Source organism: Bubalus bubalis, chromosome 6 (genome assembly GCF_019923935.1).
Source record: "Bubalus bubalis isolate 160015118507 breed Murrah chromosome 6, NDDB_SH_1, whole genome shotgun sequence".
Classification (NCBI taxonomy): Eukaryota; Metazoa; Chordata; class Mammalia; order Artiodactyla; family Bovidae; genus Bubalus; species Bubalus bubalis.
The window spans coordinates 112,527,154-112,544,142 of NC_059162.1; the positions used below are offsets into that span (position 1 = coordinate 112,527,154).

The 16,989-nt window shown below is 50.0% G+C and overlaps 1 protein-coding gene across 2 annotated transcripts in view; it reads left to right on the forward strand.

Moving 5' to 3' along the window:
• Positions 1–16,989, forward strand: part of INPP5D (inositol polyphosphate-5-phosphatase D) — a 136,528-nt gene that overhangs the window by 80,315 nt on the left and 39,224 nt on the right. For both annotated transcript variants that reach the window (XM_044945292.1, XM_006041763.3), the window contains exons 7-11: positions 63–143; positions 297–368; positions 1,752–1,875; positions 13,129–13,235; positions 15,134–15,236. In XM_044945292.1, coding sequence (XP_044801227.1) covers positions 63–143; positions 297–368; positions 1,752–1,875; positions 13,129–13,235; positions 15,134–15,236 — 487 coding nt within the window. The remainder of the gene's footprint in view (positions 1–62; positions 144–296; positions 369–1,751; positions 1,876–13,128; positions 13,236–15,133; positions 15,237–16,989) is intronic.

Sequence of the window (16,989 nt, forward strand, 5' to 3'; positions counted from 1 at the left end):
GACGCCTCTCACAGCTGGCCCTGAGCAGCCCGTCCTTACCTGCTCTTTTTCTCGCGTCCCAGGTACCTGGCGAGGCCAGTCCCATCAACATGGTGGCCAAGCTCAGCCAACTGACAAGTCTCCTGTCCTCTATTGAAGATAAGGTGTGTGTTGGGGGGAGTCCTGCCGCTTCCCTGGGCTTCTCTGTGGTCCCCTCTTCCCTCGGAGAATGCCCAGGTGTCCCCGTGACCCTGTCCCAGCCCAAGCTGGCTTCTCATTGCCTCCCAACCTGAAGCCTCATGCGTTTCCGCCCACAGGTCAAGGCCTTGCTGCACGAGGGTCCGGAGTCTCCCCACCGGCGATCACTCATCCCACCGGTCACCTTTGAGGTTCGTGTCCATGGACCTGTGCTCCACGGGGTTTGGCCGGCCTTCTGGTCCCAGTGGAAGGAGGACTCTGGGCTCAGCAGGAAGCCCTATGGCTGACTGAGATTGGAAGTCAGGAGAACCGACTCCCTGGAAAGATGAAGAAATGTTAGGATAGGTGTCTCGGTGACTCTGTGGAGCCTTCTTCATGGGGAGGATCCCATGGGAAGAGCTTCTCATTGACCCAAGACACCAAAACTTCATCCTTCTCCAAGTGGGGGCAGTGAGTGTCATCAAACAGGCGGCCCCTTGAATAGGCTGCAAAATAGTGCCTCGAGGTGGGGGTTAGCGGGAGAGAAGGGATTCCTATGATTTCCTTGGAAGTGACTGAGTTAGATTCTCCAGGCCCAGAAATTTGCTTTTATTGTATTCCCCCGACATTGTGGAGCGTCTCGGCCTGCACTGGTTCCACATTCGAAAACAGGATGGGATGCCCACCCCCACGTCCTTCTGAGATGTATTGCCGGGACTTCCCTGGTGGTCCAGTGGTTAAGATTCTGTGCTTATACTACAGGGGGTGAGGCTTCCACCTCTGGCTGGGGAGCTAAGATTCCACATGTGTGTGTACACATGTCTGCTTAGTGCTGTCAGACTCTTTGGAACCCCATGGACTGGAAGCCCTCCAGGCCCCTCCATCCATGGGATTCTCCAGGCAAGAATACTGAAGTGGGTTGCCATTCCCTTCTCCAGGGGATCTTCCCAACCCAGGGATCGAACCCAGATCTCCTGCATTGCAGGCAGATTCTTTACTGTCTGAGCTACTAGGGAAACCCAGATCCACATACCTCATGGCAAAAATAATAATAATAAAATAAAAACAAAATGTACAGAGCCAAGAGATACTGTTTATAGTTGAAAGGGAAAAAAGAAGATACATGTCCATATTCTGAGTGCCTAGACAATTGTCTTCTTCCTAATTGTTATCAGTAAAAGTTCATATATTGGTTGTAACAAGGCCTGGGAGCTTCAATCTATTACTAAAATCCTTTGTGGAAGGAAGTGACTCATCAGATTTCTGAGTGTTGTCGGATTAAACAGCGAATAAAGCATCTTCTAGTAGCTCATCCGTCTCCTCCACCAAACCCTTTGGCAGAACAACTGATGTGCACACAGCAGAGAAGCTGGGCTCCTTCCACATTTTAGCAGTTCTCAGGAGCTGCCAGCGAAAACTCCCTCTGGGGCAAAGGAGGCTCAGACATAGAAGCCAGAGGTCCCACACGGGAGGGACACATGGCCAAGGGCCGCCCGGTCACATGGACAAGGGGCTCGTGGACGCGCTGAGAAAGCACCGAGAAGGGATGACCAGCGCCTCTTCTTCCCCTTCCCTCCTCTTCCTTCTTTCCACAGGTGAAGGCAGAATCTCTGGGGATTCCTCAGAAACTGCAGCTCAAAGTCGATGTCGAGTCTGGGAAACTGATCATTAAGAAGTCCAAGGACAGCTCTGAGGACAAGTTCTACACCCACAAGAAAAGTAAGGCCCTCGCGTCTGTAAAATCCTCATTCTGCAGATATGCTTCCTGTGGCCACCGGCTATGTGGAGCAGGCTGTCGGGAAAGCCAGTCTTGCCAGGAGCCTTCCACCCTCTGCTGGGGTACCTTCCAGCCCCCGCCCTGCCTGTGGTGCACCTCCAGTTCTCAAGCTCCCCTCCTGTGCCCCCTACACCTTGAGGCTTGCCCCAGATGCTCCACCTGCTTCCTCACACTCTGGGGAAATGAGCTTACGCTTGGCCCTGGGTGGCAGTTCCGTATACGTACATGCTCTTCCTGCTAGGAGGCGGGCTGATGTGCGTGGTCATGCTTGTGCTTGGTTCAGGCCTTGTTTATCAAATCAGGGTAGCACATCCCTAGGTTAGCACAGACACAATTCATCCTGGCATTAATGTCACAGGCTCTAAATTCAGACTGGACATTCCCAGCTCTGCCACTTAGCACCTGTGTGACCTTGCACATGACCCTTAACCTTCCTGGGCCTCAGTTTCCTCATCTGTAAAATGGGGATGATAAGGTCCCCATGAACTAATCCACATGTAAGGCTCCTTAGGAAAGCCTAGCACATAGGAGTCAACTCTGGGCAACCGAGGCTTTGCATTTCAAATAGTCTCATCAGTAAAATGGAAAATATTCCCATACCAAAGGCTAATGGAGAAGCTGCTGTGGGCCAAGCACTGGGGATCCTGGGCAAGCAGGACAATCAAAGACTCTGCCCATGTGGAATTTACATCCCATTGCACTGAGTGGCCAGTAAGTATGTCAGTAGGATGATTTTGGCTATTACTGAGTGCTGGAAGCCACAGGTGATGGATGGAGAATAACTGGGGGGAGGAGGCAATTTGGGGGGCAGAGTTGGAGTTGGCAGCCTTGTCAGTGCGGATGGAAAGTGAGAGCCAGCAGTGTGGCAAGCTCAGGGAAAGAGAAAGGCTAGAGAGAGGCTCTTGGGGGCAGGATCCCTGAAGGGAAACTGAATTTTGGGGGGCAACAGAGCAGAGTGGTGGAAAATGCAGATATGGGCCTGACATCATTGCCTGGGCTCAGAGCCCTGCCTGCCGGGGAGGGGGCAGCTCCAAGCCTCAGTTTCTCCATCTGTACAATGGGGGGGAGCCCATGTATCATCACAGCATGATACTTTCTGAGCCCCATTTCCTCACTTGATATTGGTTTATCCTCACAAGGCTGACAGATTCCCCGAGACAGTACTAAGCGCCACAGACTCATCCCTTAAATAAATTTCCACCCTAACACAACATTTTGTGTTCCAGTTCAGGTTTTCAAACCCCTGAAGACAAAGTCCCTCTGGTCCATAAGCAGTGTTTTTTTATCCTTCAGGGATTCAAAATCTGTTTAGCAGCATATAACTAGGGATGCCAGATTTAGCAAATAAAAATACAGGATACCCAGTTAAACTTGAATTTCAGATAAACAATGAAAAATTTTAGTATAAGTATGTCCCATGCAATACTTGGAACATACTTATAAAGGTATGCCTTTTTCTGAAAAGGAATCCCAGACATGATCAGGATCTTTTGTTGTTAATAAAGTGGTGTGAGAAGAGAAAGAACAGAGAAGAAAGCAGAAAACATCACAGGAGTTTTGTGAAGAGTAATTGTGCTTAGTTGCTCAGTCATGTCCGACTCTTTGAGACCCCATGGGCCGTACCCCACCAGGCTCATCTGCCCATGAGGTTTCTCCAGGCAAAAATACTGGAGTGGGTAGCCGTTTCCTTCTCCAGGGGATCTTCCCAACCCAGGGATTGAACTCAGGTCTCCCACATTGCAGGCGGATTCTTTACCGTCTGAGCCACCAGGGAAGCCCTTGCAAAGAGTAAAGGTAAATATTTTTTCATTAAACTCTTGTTGTAGTTATGCACATATGCACATACATATAGTCATTGTATACATGTGGTTACATTAAAACCCTTTTCTTGATGTCTGGAAGCGGGGAATTCTCATCTGGTTCTGCTAGAGGCCTGGCTTGTGGGATAGATAGAATATTCTGGAGACAGGTTCTAGTTGGAGACCATGACTGATGTCCAGAGTTGAAAAATTGGGGAAATCCAGCCTCACTAGCCTTGCGAAGCAGGTGCCTGTTCAGAGCGTGGGCTCCACACTGTCTGACCTCTGCTATTTAGCCCTGAGCTGAAGTGATCTTGAGAGATTGTCCTGGGTCAGCACCACCTGCCCTGAAGCTCTCGCCAGCAGAGATGGCAGACGGGAGCAGGTCACGGCATGTCCCACACGGGTCTCTAGGGGACACAAGCCACAGCTTCGCCCTGCTGAGAACACTGGCCTGAGCTGAGTATTCACAGGGCAGATATTTGGCCTGATAGCCAAGCCCTGCAGATTCCTCCCATTGCCCCCAAGAAACCCTAGAGTTGGACCTCCATGGGAGATTGTATGTTCAGCAAAAACTTGATGCCAGAGGCTCTGCTGGGAACAGTAGGACAGAGGATAAGAACTTGCATAGGCTCTGAGGCTAGACTGCCCAGGTTCGGATCTGGCTCCACTACTTCCTTGCTGTATCATGTTGGCCTAGTGGCTTAACCGCTCTGTGCCTCCATTTTCTCATCTGTGAAATGGGAATAATAGTAATGTCTCATAGGCTTGTCACGAGTAGACGAGCTAATGCGTGTGAGAGTACCTCCCTGTGCCTAACAGCTGCGCTGGCCCCACAGCAAAGTGTCCAGGCAGAGGCCAGGGGACGGGGGTTGCCCCATATGCGTCTGCCCTGTCCTGAAACCTGCTCCTGAGTCCCACCTGGGCTGAGGCACCAAAGTCCAAGGGATGCTCTCAGGGCGGCAAGGGGATGGAAGTCTGGGGACCAGCCCTGTGCAGGAGGTAGGATATAGCCCGGAGAAGCAGGTAGATAGAGTAGGGAGATGTCAGAAGCCCAGCCTGAAGTCTCAGGTCAGCTGCTTGTGAGCTTGATCTAGAGCCCTCTCTAGCAAGGAATGTGCGGGTTATCTAGGACCAACCAGATTGAAACTATGAATAATGGGCTACTGCACAAACGGAGTGTGGAGGGCCCACCCCAAATCCTGGTGGAGAGATAGCTGATTGAAATTGCCAAGAACTACAGTGTGCCCATGACACTGTGGTCATGGTAGAAGCTCCTCCTGGAGTAGAGACAGAGCAGTGTCCTCAGTTTACTATTCTGTCAAATGGGTACAGTAGCATCCTGTAGGGCGGCCATGAGTCTTAAGTAAACATCAAAGCACACAGTGCCGAGCGTCTAGCAGATGCTCAATAAAATTGACTGTTACCACCATCCCCTGGAGGAGAACATGGCAGTCCACTCCGGTATTCTTGCCTGGAGAATCCCATGGACACAGGAGCCTGGCAGGTTACAGTCCATGGGGTTGAAAAGAGTCGGATATGACTGAAGCAGCTGAGCATGAGCACCATCATCATGGTATAATTATCCCTCCAAGGCAGCTCTGACGGAGGCAGGGAGCAGTGAGGAGGACAGCGCAGGAAAGGAAGCCCCTAAACGCTGGAGTGTGGTGGCTGTCATACTCACAGAGTTGGGGTGCCAGGGCAGGGGCAGGACTGATCCGCCCACTGCCAACTCGGGCAGGAGAACCAGGGACTTACTGAAGGTGTGAGCACGGAGGACTCGTGAGAGATCAGCTTAGAACTCTAAGTTCCTCTTCACTGTCATGGAGACTGACTTAGAACTGAAAGGGGTGGACCCAACTTTGATAAGAGGAAACGGAAGCCTCAGATGAGTAAGGAGATTGTCAGAGAGTGCCCGCTTGCTTGAGGTTTCTGAATTGAAAGAAACGCCTGTCAGGATTCTGAGAAGCACTGGGAATTCTTGTCAGTTAATTCAATGGACATTTTTCTTTTGAACATCTCCTGTGGGCCAGCCCTGAGTTTAGCCCTCCCTCCAAGAATCTGTAGGTTAGGAGGGAAAGCTGACGTCAGCATGTATTACAACGTGTGTCAGATGTGAGCTTAGCCCTGGAGGAGGACTGATTAGCTCTGTTGAAAGGTGGTGTGGGGATGCCTCCCACCACAGAGGTGGCTCTGTCTGGGGTTTGAAGGCTGAATAGGAGTTCAAGTATGTGGTAGGGGAGGGCACTTGGACTCAGAGAATGGCATGTGCAAGGAATGCAGCAGGATGTTAGGGAAATCAAATGTCACTTGCTGTGGCCCTGGAGGGAAGAGCAGTGGGGCATGGGGTCCCAGATGTGTGCAGGGCCTTGAATGCAGAGTAAGAGTTGGAGATGTTCTCCTGGGGGCTGGGGAGCACAGACGGGTTTACTGTCTGGGGGGTGAGTGTACCCTTTTGTGGGTTGTGGACACTGGGGAGGTGCCATGAGATCTTGGAGGGGGGATAGAGCTGAGCTGGAGACCAGTGGCCCTGAGAAAACCCAGCTGGAGTCCAGAATGAACTACTGTGGTGTGGGTCTCTGAGCCCTTAAAAGAGAAGCACAGATGCCCAGGGCTTGCCAGCCAGCTGTCTGGGGCCTCACCAGCCTGTCCTGTCTTCCCTCAGTGTCGATGGGGCTTGGCTCATCCTCTGTCATGGCACCTGTCATGTCAGAACACAATTACCTGTTCACAAGTCCCCTCCCCCAAAGAGTGGGGTCTTCCCCTCACTCACCCTGGAATCCACAAGTTCTCGCACAGGACCTGGTTTCCGGTCGGTGCGTGCTCAGTGATTGCCAATTGAGCACTTGTAATGTCACTTATACATTCCTGACCCCTCCACCATCAATGTGGCTCCACAGGGCCCAGGAGGTCGGGGTGGGCGGTCTTTGTCCACTGCTAAATTCCCAAAGTCTAGAACAGTGCTTGGCACAGAATATGTGATCAATAAACACATACTGAGTGCACGCGTGAATGAACGACTGTGAGGTCAGTGAAAGAACACAGTTCACGTGGCTGTGTGTTTCGGTGGCTTCTTTGCAGCGGGTACTGGCGAGGCAGTGTGTCTCAGGGACAAGGGGCTCTGGGTAAACCACATTCACGTCCGCGGCCAGTAGGTGTGACCCTGAGCGAGTGACTGAACTACTCCAAGCCTCCATGTTCACGTCTGTAAAGTGGATTCCTATAGGGCTGCTGTGAGGGCGGGTGGGATGAGGCGTGTCCTTAGCAGTCCCGACACACAGTCAGATTCCAATCACGGTGATTATTGTAAAGTGCCGCCCTCTTGGCGGAACTCTCTGACTGCAGGTGTTGGAGCTTCCTTGCCTTGTTCTGGTCACCACGTTCCTTAGTAGCTTTGGCATCAAGGTCTCCCACATGTAGGAAAGGCCAGCTGCCATGTAAGGAAATCATAATGTTCTCACTCACTGAGCAGCTACAACCTGCGGAGTGCTGGGGGTGTGTAGCTGAGCTAGCCAGGTGTGCTCTTAGCCCCGAGGGAGGTTACATCCAAGGAAGGGTCAGGAGAGAAAGAAACGAGTACACAAACTAGGAAGGCATCAGGGAATGATAAACTCTCGTCTGGGAACTTAAATAGGAGGACATGCCAGTCATGGAGGAAATGACAAAATGCCGTTGGAGTTGACAGTTGAGCATCAAGAAGATATTGGCTATGCAAAAACCAGGGGCAGAGGCACTTGGGCAGAGGTTTCAAGGAGTGAGCAAGTTCAAAGTGTAAGGGGCGGGGAGGCTGGAGCACAGGTGCTGCAGAGATTGGGCACCAGTCACGGGGCCTTGGTGACCCAGGATGCTCTCTAAGTGCAACGAGCCACTAGTGAGTGCTTAGTCTCTCAGTCGTGTCCAACTCTTTGCAACCCCATGGAATGTAGCCTGCCAGGCTCTTCCATCCACGGGGATTCTTGAGGCAAGAATACTGGAGTGGGTTGCCATGTCCTACTCCAGGGCATCTTTCTGACCCAGGGATCAAACACAAGTCTCCCGCATTGCAGGCGTTAAAGAAGTTTTAAGCAGGAGCATGGTGTGATCTGCCTTTAAAATGAACTCTGGCTGCTGTGCTGAGAATAAGTGATGGCAGGAGGCAGGCAGACATGCAGAGACCAGTTAAAGGGCTGTGACAGTAGCCAGGCAAGAAGTGGTGGTGGCTTGAGATGGGGAAAAATGGACAGACTGGGAATGTTCTGGAGGTGTGCTCAGTCACTCAGTCATGTCCACCCCGTGGACTGTGGCCTGCATCTGTCCATGGGATTCTCCAGGCAAGAATACTGGAGTTGGTAGTCATTCCTTCTCCAGAGGATCTTCCCAATCCAGGAATAGAACCCGGGCCTTCTGCATTGCAGGCAGATTCTTTACCATCTGAGCCAACCAGGGAAACCCAAAAGTGAAAATGTTAGTCGCTCAGTCCTACCTAACTCTTTGTGATCCCATAGACTGTAGCCCACCACACTCCTCTGTCCATGGAATTCTCCAGGCAAGAATACTGGAGTGGGTAACCATTCCTTCTCCAGAGGATCTTCCCAACCCAGGGATTGAACCTGGGTCTCCTACATTGCAGGCCCATTCTTCACTGTCTGAGCTACCAGGGAAGCCTGTGATCTACAGGTTCTGGAGGTAGACCTGCCCATACCTACTAATAGATGAGATGGAGAGGGACAAGGGGAAGAAACCAACAAGATTCTCTTTAACTAGGTGTGGGAACAAGTGGGCCACTTACTGAACCTGCTAACACTCATATTAGTATTAATAATACTAATTGGGACTTCCCTGATAGCTCAGTTGGTAAAGAATCTGCCTGAAATGCAGGACACCCTGGTTCAATTCCTGGGTCAGGAAGATCCGCTAGAGAAGGGATGGGCTACCCACTCCAGTATTCTTAGGCTTCCCTTGTGGTTTAGCTGGTAAAGAATCCACCTGCAATGACAGAGACCTGGGTTCAGTCCCTGGGTTGGGAAGATTCCCTGGAGAAGGGAAAGGCTACCCACTCCAGTATTCTGGCCTGGAGAATTCCATGGACTGTATAGTCCATGGGGTCAAAAAGAGTCAGACACGACTGAGCAGCTTTCACTTTAATACCAATTCTGAGCCGGCAAGACCTCACATCCCAGGGAAGCCACACAGTCCTACAAGTAGATGTGAAGGAAACCCATATGGTCAGAGGGAAGGAGACACAGCCTAACAGCAGCAGATTTGGAAGAGTTCGGGCATTCCAGTTGCGGGTAAGACTCATGCCGTGGCACATTTACCGCTGCTGATAAGGCCGATGGGCTTTCTGAGAGCAGGGAACCCCCACGATTTCCCTTGAGTGAGACTTCAGCTCAAGAGGGTAGCTGAACACACACAGGATTGTCTTTTCCCTTCCTAAAGGCAAAACTCAGACAAAGAAAACAGGAAAGAAAATGAGGGCAACACAATTCTGAAAAGCGATGGATCATGATAATCATGCCATAGGAACCAAAACAGCTAAATTTTAAATGTATCATAGGAAAAGCTGAGAGGCCTGACTCACACCACAGAACCACAAAGGGCAGAGGAATTGATAGCATCGGGGTGCCTGGAGTGAGGGTGAAGCTGGGGTTATAAACAGCAGGATTGGATAAAAATCTTTTTAAAGACTTAGACCCACACGATCCCCATCCATTCCACACAGCCAGTGGCTTCCCCTCACACATTAGGCAGAAAACCTAAAATTTGAGGAGGTAAGGGACCAGGAGACCCCGGGCATGGTGAGGGCGGAGGAATCTACCAAATACAGAGGACTCGATAACAGATATTTCTGAATGCTGAGACACCAGCCTTTATCCTTGCCCAGCTTGGGATGCTGCCAGCCAGGCCCACTACCTGCAGTCAGGAAGATGACCAACCCAGGAACAAAAATCTAAAGACACTGCCATGAAGAGGTTCCCCATGAATCAGCCCATGAGACCACCCCGTGGAGAAGCCTTGCTGGACAGTCCCCGCTGTCACTGTGGGGACCCAAGGACCCCCAGTCATTGGAGGGAAGCCTGTAATAGGAGAAGACTCAAGGCAGAAATAAGCAAAAAGACAAACTTTGAGGAAATAAATTATGATGGTTTACAAGAAACTGGGCCGTGAAACCAGAACAGAATGCTATTCAAGGAACATTCAGAGAACAAAATAAAAGTGAAGAAAAAGGAGGAGGAGGGAGGGAGTGGAAGGAGATTGGTAAGAAGAAATAAAACATTATAGCAGAATTTTTTTCAGAAATTTTTAAAATAAAAACTCAAAGGAAGGATGGAAAGATAAAATTGAGGAAAACTCCCAGAAGGTAGAACAAAAGGATAAAAGGAAGGAAAATAGGAGAGAAGAGGTTTTTAACAATTAGGAGACCAGTCCAGGAGATCCAGTACCAACATAATCAGTCAGTCAGAGAAAACACGGAAACGGTGAGAAATTTCATTAAAGAAATAATTCAAGAAAGGTCCTCAGGACTGAACAGCACCAGTTTCCAGACTAAAAACGGCCCACCATATTCCAACATAGCCTGAGGCATATGCAGTGTTGAAAAGTCTCACAATACTGGATTCTAAGAAAAGATCCCCAAAACTTCAAAGCAAAAGATAGATTACAGACTGTCACGGGTCCCCAATGCTTCCCGGGTGGCTCAGTGGTAAAGAATCCACCTGCCAATGCAGGAGACGTTAAAGGGCTTGGACTTGATCCCTGGGTCAGGAAGATCCCCTGGAGAAGGAAATGGCAACCCACTCCAGTATTCTTGCCTGGGAAATCCCATGGGCAGAGGAACCTGGTGGGCTATAGTCCATGGGGTTGCAAAGGAACTGGACATGGCTTAGTGACTAAAGAACAACAACATGGGTCCCCAAGATCATGTGTAGGTTAACTGAGTCTCCGGGAAAATTCCCAGGACTCAGCGTGGAGTCATATCGCTGTGATTCACTGTGGTTGAAAGGACACAGAGTATAGTCAGCAAAAGGAAAGGATGCCTGGGGTGAAGTCCAGGAGAGACCAGGCAGCAGCTTCCAGGAGCCCCTCCCCTCGGAGGCACACAGCACGAGCTGAATTCATCCCTCGCTGAGTTGTGACAACATGCGTGAAATGCCGTCTACCAGGGGTGCTTGTTAGGGACTCAGCATCCCAGGATTTCACTGGGGGCTGGTCACAGGGGAATAAATAGATGGGGAAACAGTGGCAGACTTTATTTTGGGGGCTCCAGAATCACTGCAGATGGTGACTGCAGTGAAGTGAAAAGATGCGTACTCCTTGGAAGGAAAGCTACGGCCAACCTAGACAGCATACTAACAAGCAGAGACATTATTACTCTGCCGACAGAGGTCCATCCAGTCGAGGATATGGTTTTTCCAGTAGTCATGTAAGGATGTGAGAGTTGGACTATGAAGAAAGCTGAGCACTGAAGAATTGATGCTTTTGAACTGTGGTGTTGCAGAAGACTCTTGAGAGTCCCTTGGACTTCAAGGAGATCCAACCAGTCCATCCTAAAGGAGATCAGTCCTGAATATTCGTTGGAAGGACTGATGTTGAAGCTGAAACTCCAATACTGTGGCCACTTGATGTGAAGGGCTGACTCACTTGAAAAGACCCTGATGTTGGGAAAGATTGAAGGCGGGAGGAGAAGGGGACAACAGAGGATGAGATGGTTGGATGGCATCACCGACTCAATGGACATGAGTTTGAGTAAACTCTGGGAGTTGGTGATGGGCAGGGAGGCCTGGCGTGCTGCAGTCCGTGGGGTCACAAAGAGTTGGACACAACTGAGCGACTGAACTGAACTGAGCTGGTCGCATAGTCACCTTCAGCCTGGTACATACCCAGAGCCCAGATTCTCAGGGGAAGCCCAGTTAGTGTTGGTTGCTCAGTTGTGTCTGACTCTTTGTGACCCCATGACTGTAGCCCAGGAGGAAAACTAGTATTCAGCATAAACCACACTGTTCGTACAGGTAGCACAGGCATAGTGAGTTGCTCTTAGTTCCTGGCATGCTGGGGACCCTTCTCAAATCCAAAGTCCTGGATGCCAACCAAGGCCACCTTCAAGCAAACTCTCCCAGGCCTGCCTGGGAACTCTTCTGCATGTAGGCGGATCGGAATGACATTTTATGTCTCAGTAGTAATGCTGCGAACCAGAAATGATGGAGCAGGGTCTCGAGAGCCCTGAGGAAAGTTATTCCCAACTTAGAGCTGTGTCAGGGAAGTGTGAGTATAGCGTTTTCAGGCATTCAAAGCCTCCAAAAGTGTCTCGCCCCATCCCCTTTCTTGGAAAGCTGCTAGAGATGTTGCTCTACCAAAATGAAGGCGTAAACTGAGGAAGAGGAAGACATGGGGTCCAATACAAGTGAGACAGAGGTGAATGGGTTTCCTGGATGATGGAGAGGACGGGCCCTAAGTCATGGCTCTGCATCAGACCTTGAGGTCACCGGTCTGGAGAGGAGAAGACCCAGAGGCCCTGGGAGAGAAACCGTCAGGGCATTGAAACTGATGAAAGCGCTTGGCCTCATGGCAGAGAGAATTACAGAGGGAGAGTGTGGACCAATGGAAAAATATGGCAATTAACTCCAGGAAAAAACCAGAAAGTTGTGTAGGAAAAAGAAAGCAATCAAGGCTTGTCTGTCAAGAGCATTCCCATAATAACAAACACGGAATGCTTATCCAGCCAAAACGATGATGTAATTATTAGAGGGATGGTGGAGGCACTGAAATTATACACAGACAGGGGGAGGGGAATGGTGAGGTGGGGAAACAGGCTGTAAATGTGAAAGAGAGCTAAATCTTCATCCTCTATGGTGGGAAGTCCGTATGTAATAGGAAGTACGTAAGACTGAAACACCAGGAAGTAGCAATATAAGCATCTTATTGAAAGACACGAAGTGTTAATAACATTCACAACAAAAAATTCCATTCAGGGAATTGAAAGTGAGTGCCTCTAGGGAGCAGGACACTGGAGGGAGGTGGAGTTGGGAAGTACTATTGTTCATAATGATTTGAGCCTCTTTTAATCATTGACAGAAGTACAAATATTTAATTTTTCATTTAGATATAAATTGCAAACAATCACAAGAAGGAAGGGAGGAAGAGAAGGAAGGGAGAGAGGGAGGGAGCCGAAAAGATGGACAGGCACGCTGTCTCTGCCCTGGTCAGGCCACCTCCTCCCATTCCAGGCTCCACCCTTCCCAACCCTGAGCTCCTCCCTGGAAGAGCAGCGAGGAGCAAGAATCTGGGAGACCAGGCACAGATTTGGTGCTCAGCCTGGGCCCGGAAAAGTCAGACTGCTGAGGTCAGGTGCCAGAGTGCCCTGGAGACTCTGCACGTGTTGGAGGATAATGAGAAAAGTAAATTTGCATCCCTCTTAAGTCCTGCAGCTCATCAAGTCTCAGAAGTTTCTGAACAAGTTGGTGATCCTGGTGGAAACAGAGAAGGAGAAGACCCTGCGGAAGGAGTACGTTTTTGCTGACTCCAAAGTAAGTGACCACAAAGCCCTAGGACGAGCCAGGAGGGGAGTGAGGGAGGCATGGTTTCTGAGGCTTGCTATGTGCCTGGAAGTGGGTACCGGGTACCATCAGCTTGCTCAACTCTCACACCCACTTCCCATCTGAAGCCAAGCCCAGGAAGGTGGGGGGGATGCAGGCCAGCTAGTAGCCCCATCTGCAACCTCTGCCACCATGCCAGCCTGTGGAAGAGTGCCTCCTTTATCATCCATGTCTTACCAGCCCTGAGCCCCCTTGGGAGGCTTTGAGCTTCCCTGGGATGTACCCGGAGGCCCTCGGAGACACCCCAGATTTAAATCTGAGTCTCAACCAGCACCCCCTCCATTTCTACACTTGCACAGCCCCCAAGCAGAAGTGAGATTCCCTACCAGGTCTGGCTGCTGGAATAAGAGGTGGGTGGGCTGATGGAGAAACTTGGGATCTGGGCGTTGTGGGGGCCTCTGTACAGACAGAGTCTCTGACCTGAGCCCTCACCTCACACGTGCCAACCAGGTGCAGAAACCCAGCCTTGCGGCCCTGTTGTTTATCCTGCAAGCGTGCGGCTCTGCTGAGCCAGGCATGGGGCTCCCAGCACGTCAAGGGTGGCTGACTGTGTTGGCCCCGCGGCAGAGGGACAGGGCTCCTGGCACGGGCCCACGGAGACTGCCCCATCGAGTGCTGGAACCCGGCTGTGTCTACCTGTGTGGCAGGGGAGAGCTGGCCAGTGGGGACTCTGTGGGCCCCAGAATTAGCTGAGAGGGTGAAAAGGACTGAGAGGAATGATCGAGAAGGAACTGCGGAGAAACAAGGAAGTGGGTTCCAGACAGGTGGGGGAGGCATCGTGCTGGGCACATGGGCAGAGGTCCAAAACCCACTTCTGCTCATGGTCACATGCTCAGAAGATGAGGCACAAGGGTAAACCGAGGCACGTAGTTCTGAGCTGCCCCTGGACGCAGATTTCCCATAAAGACAGCCATCATAATTCTGAGTGAGCTGCTTTCTTCAGCTGCAACTTAGATTTGCAATTAAATCAGATTGAATGATAGGAGATTGCCATCTACAGAGGTCTGAGACAGTCAAACATGGCTAATTTCACATGTGCAGCCGAAAACTCTGGGGCGCACTTGGTTCGCCCGCCTCTGCTACTGACCGGTAAGCTACGAGAGGGCCACGTCCACTTTGTGCCCTGCTCTGTACAGGACAACAGAGTGAAGCCTACAGGGAAGGACAGCCTTCGTGGGGTCTTTTCTTTCTCGTTAGTTTCTTTCGTTTAAATTTTCTTTCATTACATGAGTAATCTAATTCTTATTGGTAAAAAATAACTGATACAAATAAAAAGTTTAAAATAGAAAACACTCATATACACTAGTAATCCTTGGATTCTATCTTTCAGGATGGTTTTTGTGTGTGTGTTGAAAAATACAAATGCAATGGTGCTGTTCATAGCTTTCTGTCAATTGGCTTTTCATGCCAAACAATGTATCTTGACCATCCACCCTTGTTGATGAAGTGTTTTTGCACCCAAATTTTTAAAATCTGTGGTCTTCTAGCCTATGGATGACCCATAAAACAGTTAGCAATTCGCCTCCTAGGGCTGGACATGAAGGCCTCTAGGATTTTCTGTGTTGAAACACATGCTGCTGTCCCCATGATGTGGTCGGGTCTTCGCAGGGTCCCTGGTTCTTTCCTTAGTCGGGTCCTTGCAAAGGAAGGGCGGGGTTAGAGAAAAGCCTCTCTCTTAAGACTTCAGGCATGTATTTCCAGATGGCTGTGCTGGAAGTTGGCACTGATCCGCTCTCCCCCCAGTTTTCTTGAAGCTGACCAGTCCTTTGAAAGTGTCATGTGCAGGGAGGCGGAGGCCTTTCTGAGTCTGTCTGCCCTTCAATCCCTAGAAGAGAGAAGGTTTCTGCCAGCTCCTCCAGCAGATGAAGAACAAGCACTCGGAGCAGCCGGAGCCCGACATGATCACCATCTTTATCGGCACCTGGAACATGGGTGGGTCCGCTTGCCGCCCCGCCTCCCAGTCCCGCCTGCGGGCTCTGCTTTGCTGCCTCCTGCACCCTCGTCTGTCTGCCCCACCCCCAGCCCCTAGATGCGGGTACCCATCCTGAGACCAGGGGCGAAAGAAAGGAGCGCTGGGATTCTCAGCCGCAAGTGCAGCTGAAAGAGGTTACATGCGTAGTTGCCTGAAACGGAAAGTTTTAGGTAAAGAGTTTGAATATATAGGTGAACGGGCCCTTGGGCACCTTCCGGCCTTGGGCACCTTCCAGCCTTGGGCAACTCGCCAAGGGGCTTCAGGCCTGGAAGAAGGAACCTCCTCTTTGATTTGGGCTGCCAGATGTATTGAGCGAGAAAGAGGAAAAAAAGATGATGCCCAGCTGAATTTGAATTTCATGTAAACAACAAATTATTTTTTAGTATAAGAATTTAGCTAGAAATACATAACTGTGTGTGCTGAATTGTTCAGTCGTGTTCGACTCTTTTGCTGTCCCATGGACTGTAGCTGACCAGGCTCCTCTGTCCATGGAATTTTCCAGGCAAGACGAGTACTGGAGTGGGTTGCCATTGCCTTCTCCAGCGAATCTTCTCCGCCTAGGGATTGAACCCGTGTCTCCTGCGTTGGCAGGTGGATTCTACCACTGAGCCCCCTGGAAGGAGAAATACATACTAAATATATGTTAAGCTAAATATATATGCTATGTATATTTACATACTAATATATACCAAATATAATATCTTAAATACATTAACATACTATCAGATCAGATCAGATCACTCGCTCAGTCATGTCCGACTCTTTGCGACCCCCATGAATTGCAGCACGCCAGGCCTCCCTGTCCATCACCAACTCCCGGACTTCACTCAAACCCACGTCCATCGAGTCAGTGATGCCATCCAGCCATCTCATCCTCTGTTGTCCCCTTCTCCTCCTGCCCCCAATCCTTCCCAGCATCAGAGTCTTTTCCAATGAGTCAACTCTTCTCATGAGGTGGCCAAAGTACTGCAGTTTCAGCTTTAGCATCATTCCTTCCAAAGTATACTGAATATAATTACACTAAATAATTATTTAATAGAACAGTTCAGTTAGAAGTGCAAATATACACCAAATATCCATTGTGCTAAACATGCATAGTGTATACTCAGGTGCTAATACACATTTTTATACTAATATGAATTATACTAAGTAATTACTTAATTTAAATATTCAGTTAGAAATTTTAAAAAATTAAGTAGATACAGAAGTTCCAGTCAATTTGAATTTTAGATAGTTACTGCACAGGACACACTTATTCCAAAAAGTATCCATTGTTTATCTGAAATATGAGTTTAACTGGGCATGTCTCCCCCACTTTGGTCTGGAGCAGAATCAGGGCCACCCCCCTCCCCATGCAGTAGACCAGTCACCTGGGAGGAAGTGGCTGAGCAGAGGGAGTGGGAATCTGAATGAAAAAGCTACATGGGACCCCTGGCCTGTCACTGGGTGGAAGATGGGCTGGACTCAGGGAACTCAGGAGAGTTGCCCCCGTCCTGGTTGCACTAGCCTCAGCTTCCCCAGGTCTTCATGCCCAGAAACCAGCCACGCTGAAGTATTGGGTTGGTAAAAAAATCTCATTTGGGTTTTACTGGAACAAACTTTTTGGCTAACCCAACAGAATGCTGGCCTACTTCCTGTGTCCCTCAGTCTCTGCCACTGTTTCTTATTGGCTGCCTGAGTCCCTCAGCTCTCACTCCCGGGGTTTCATGCACA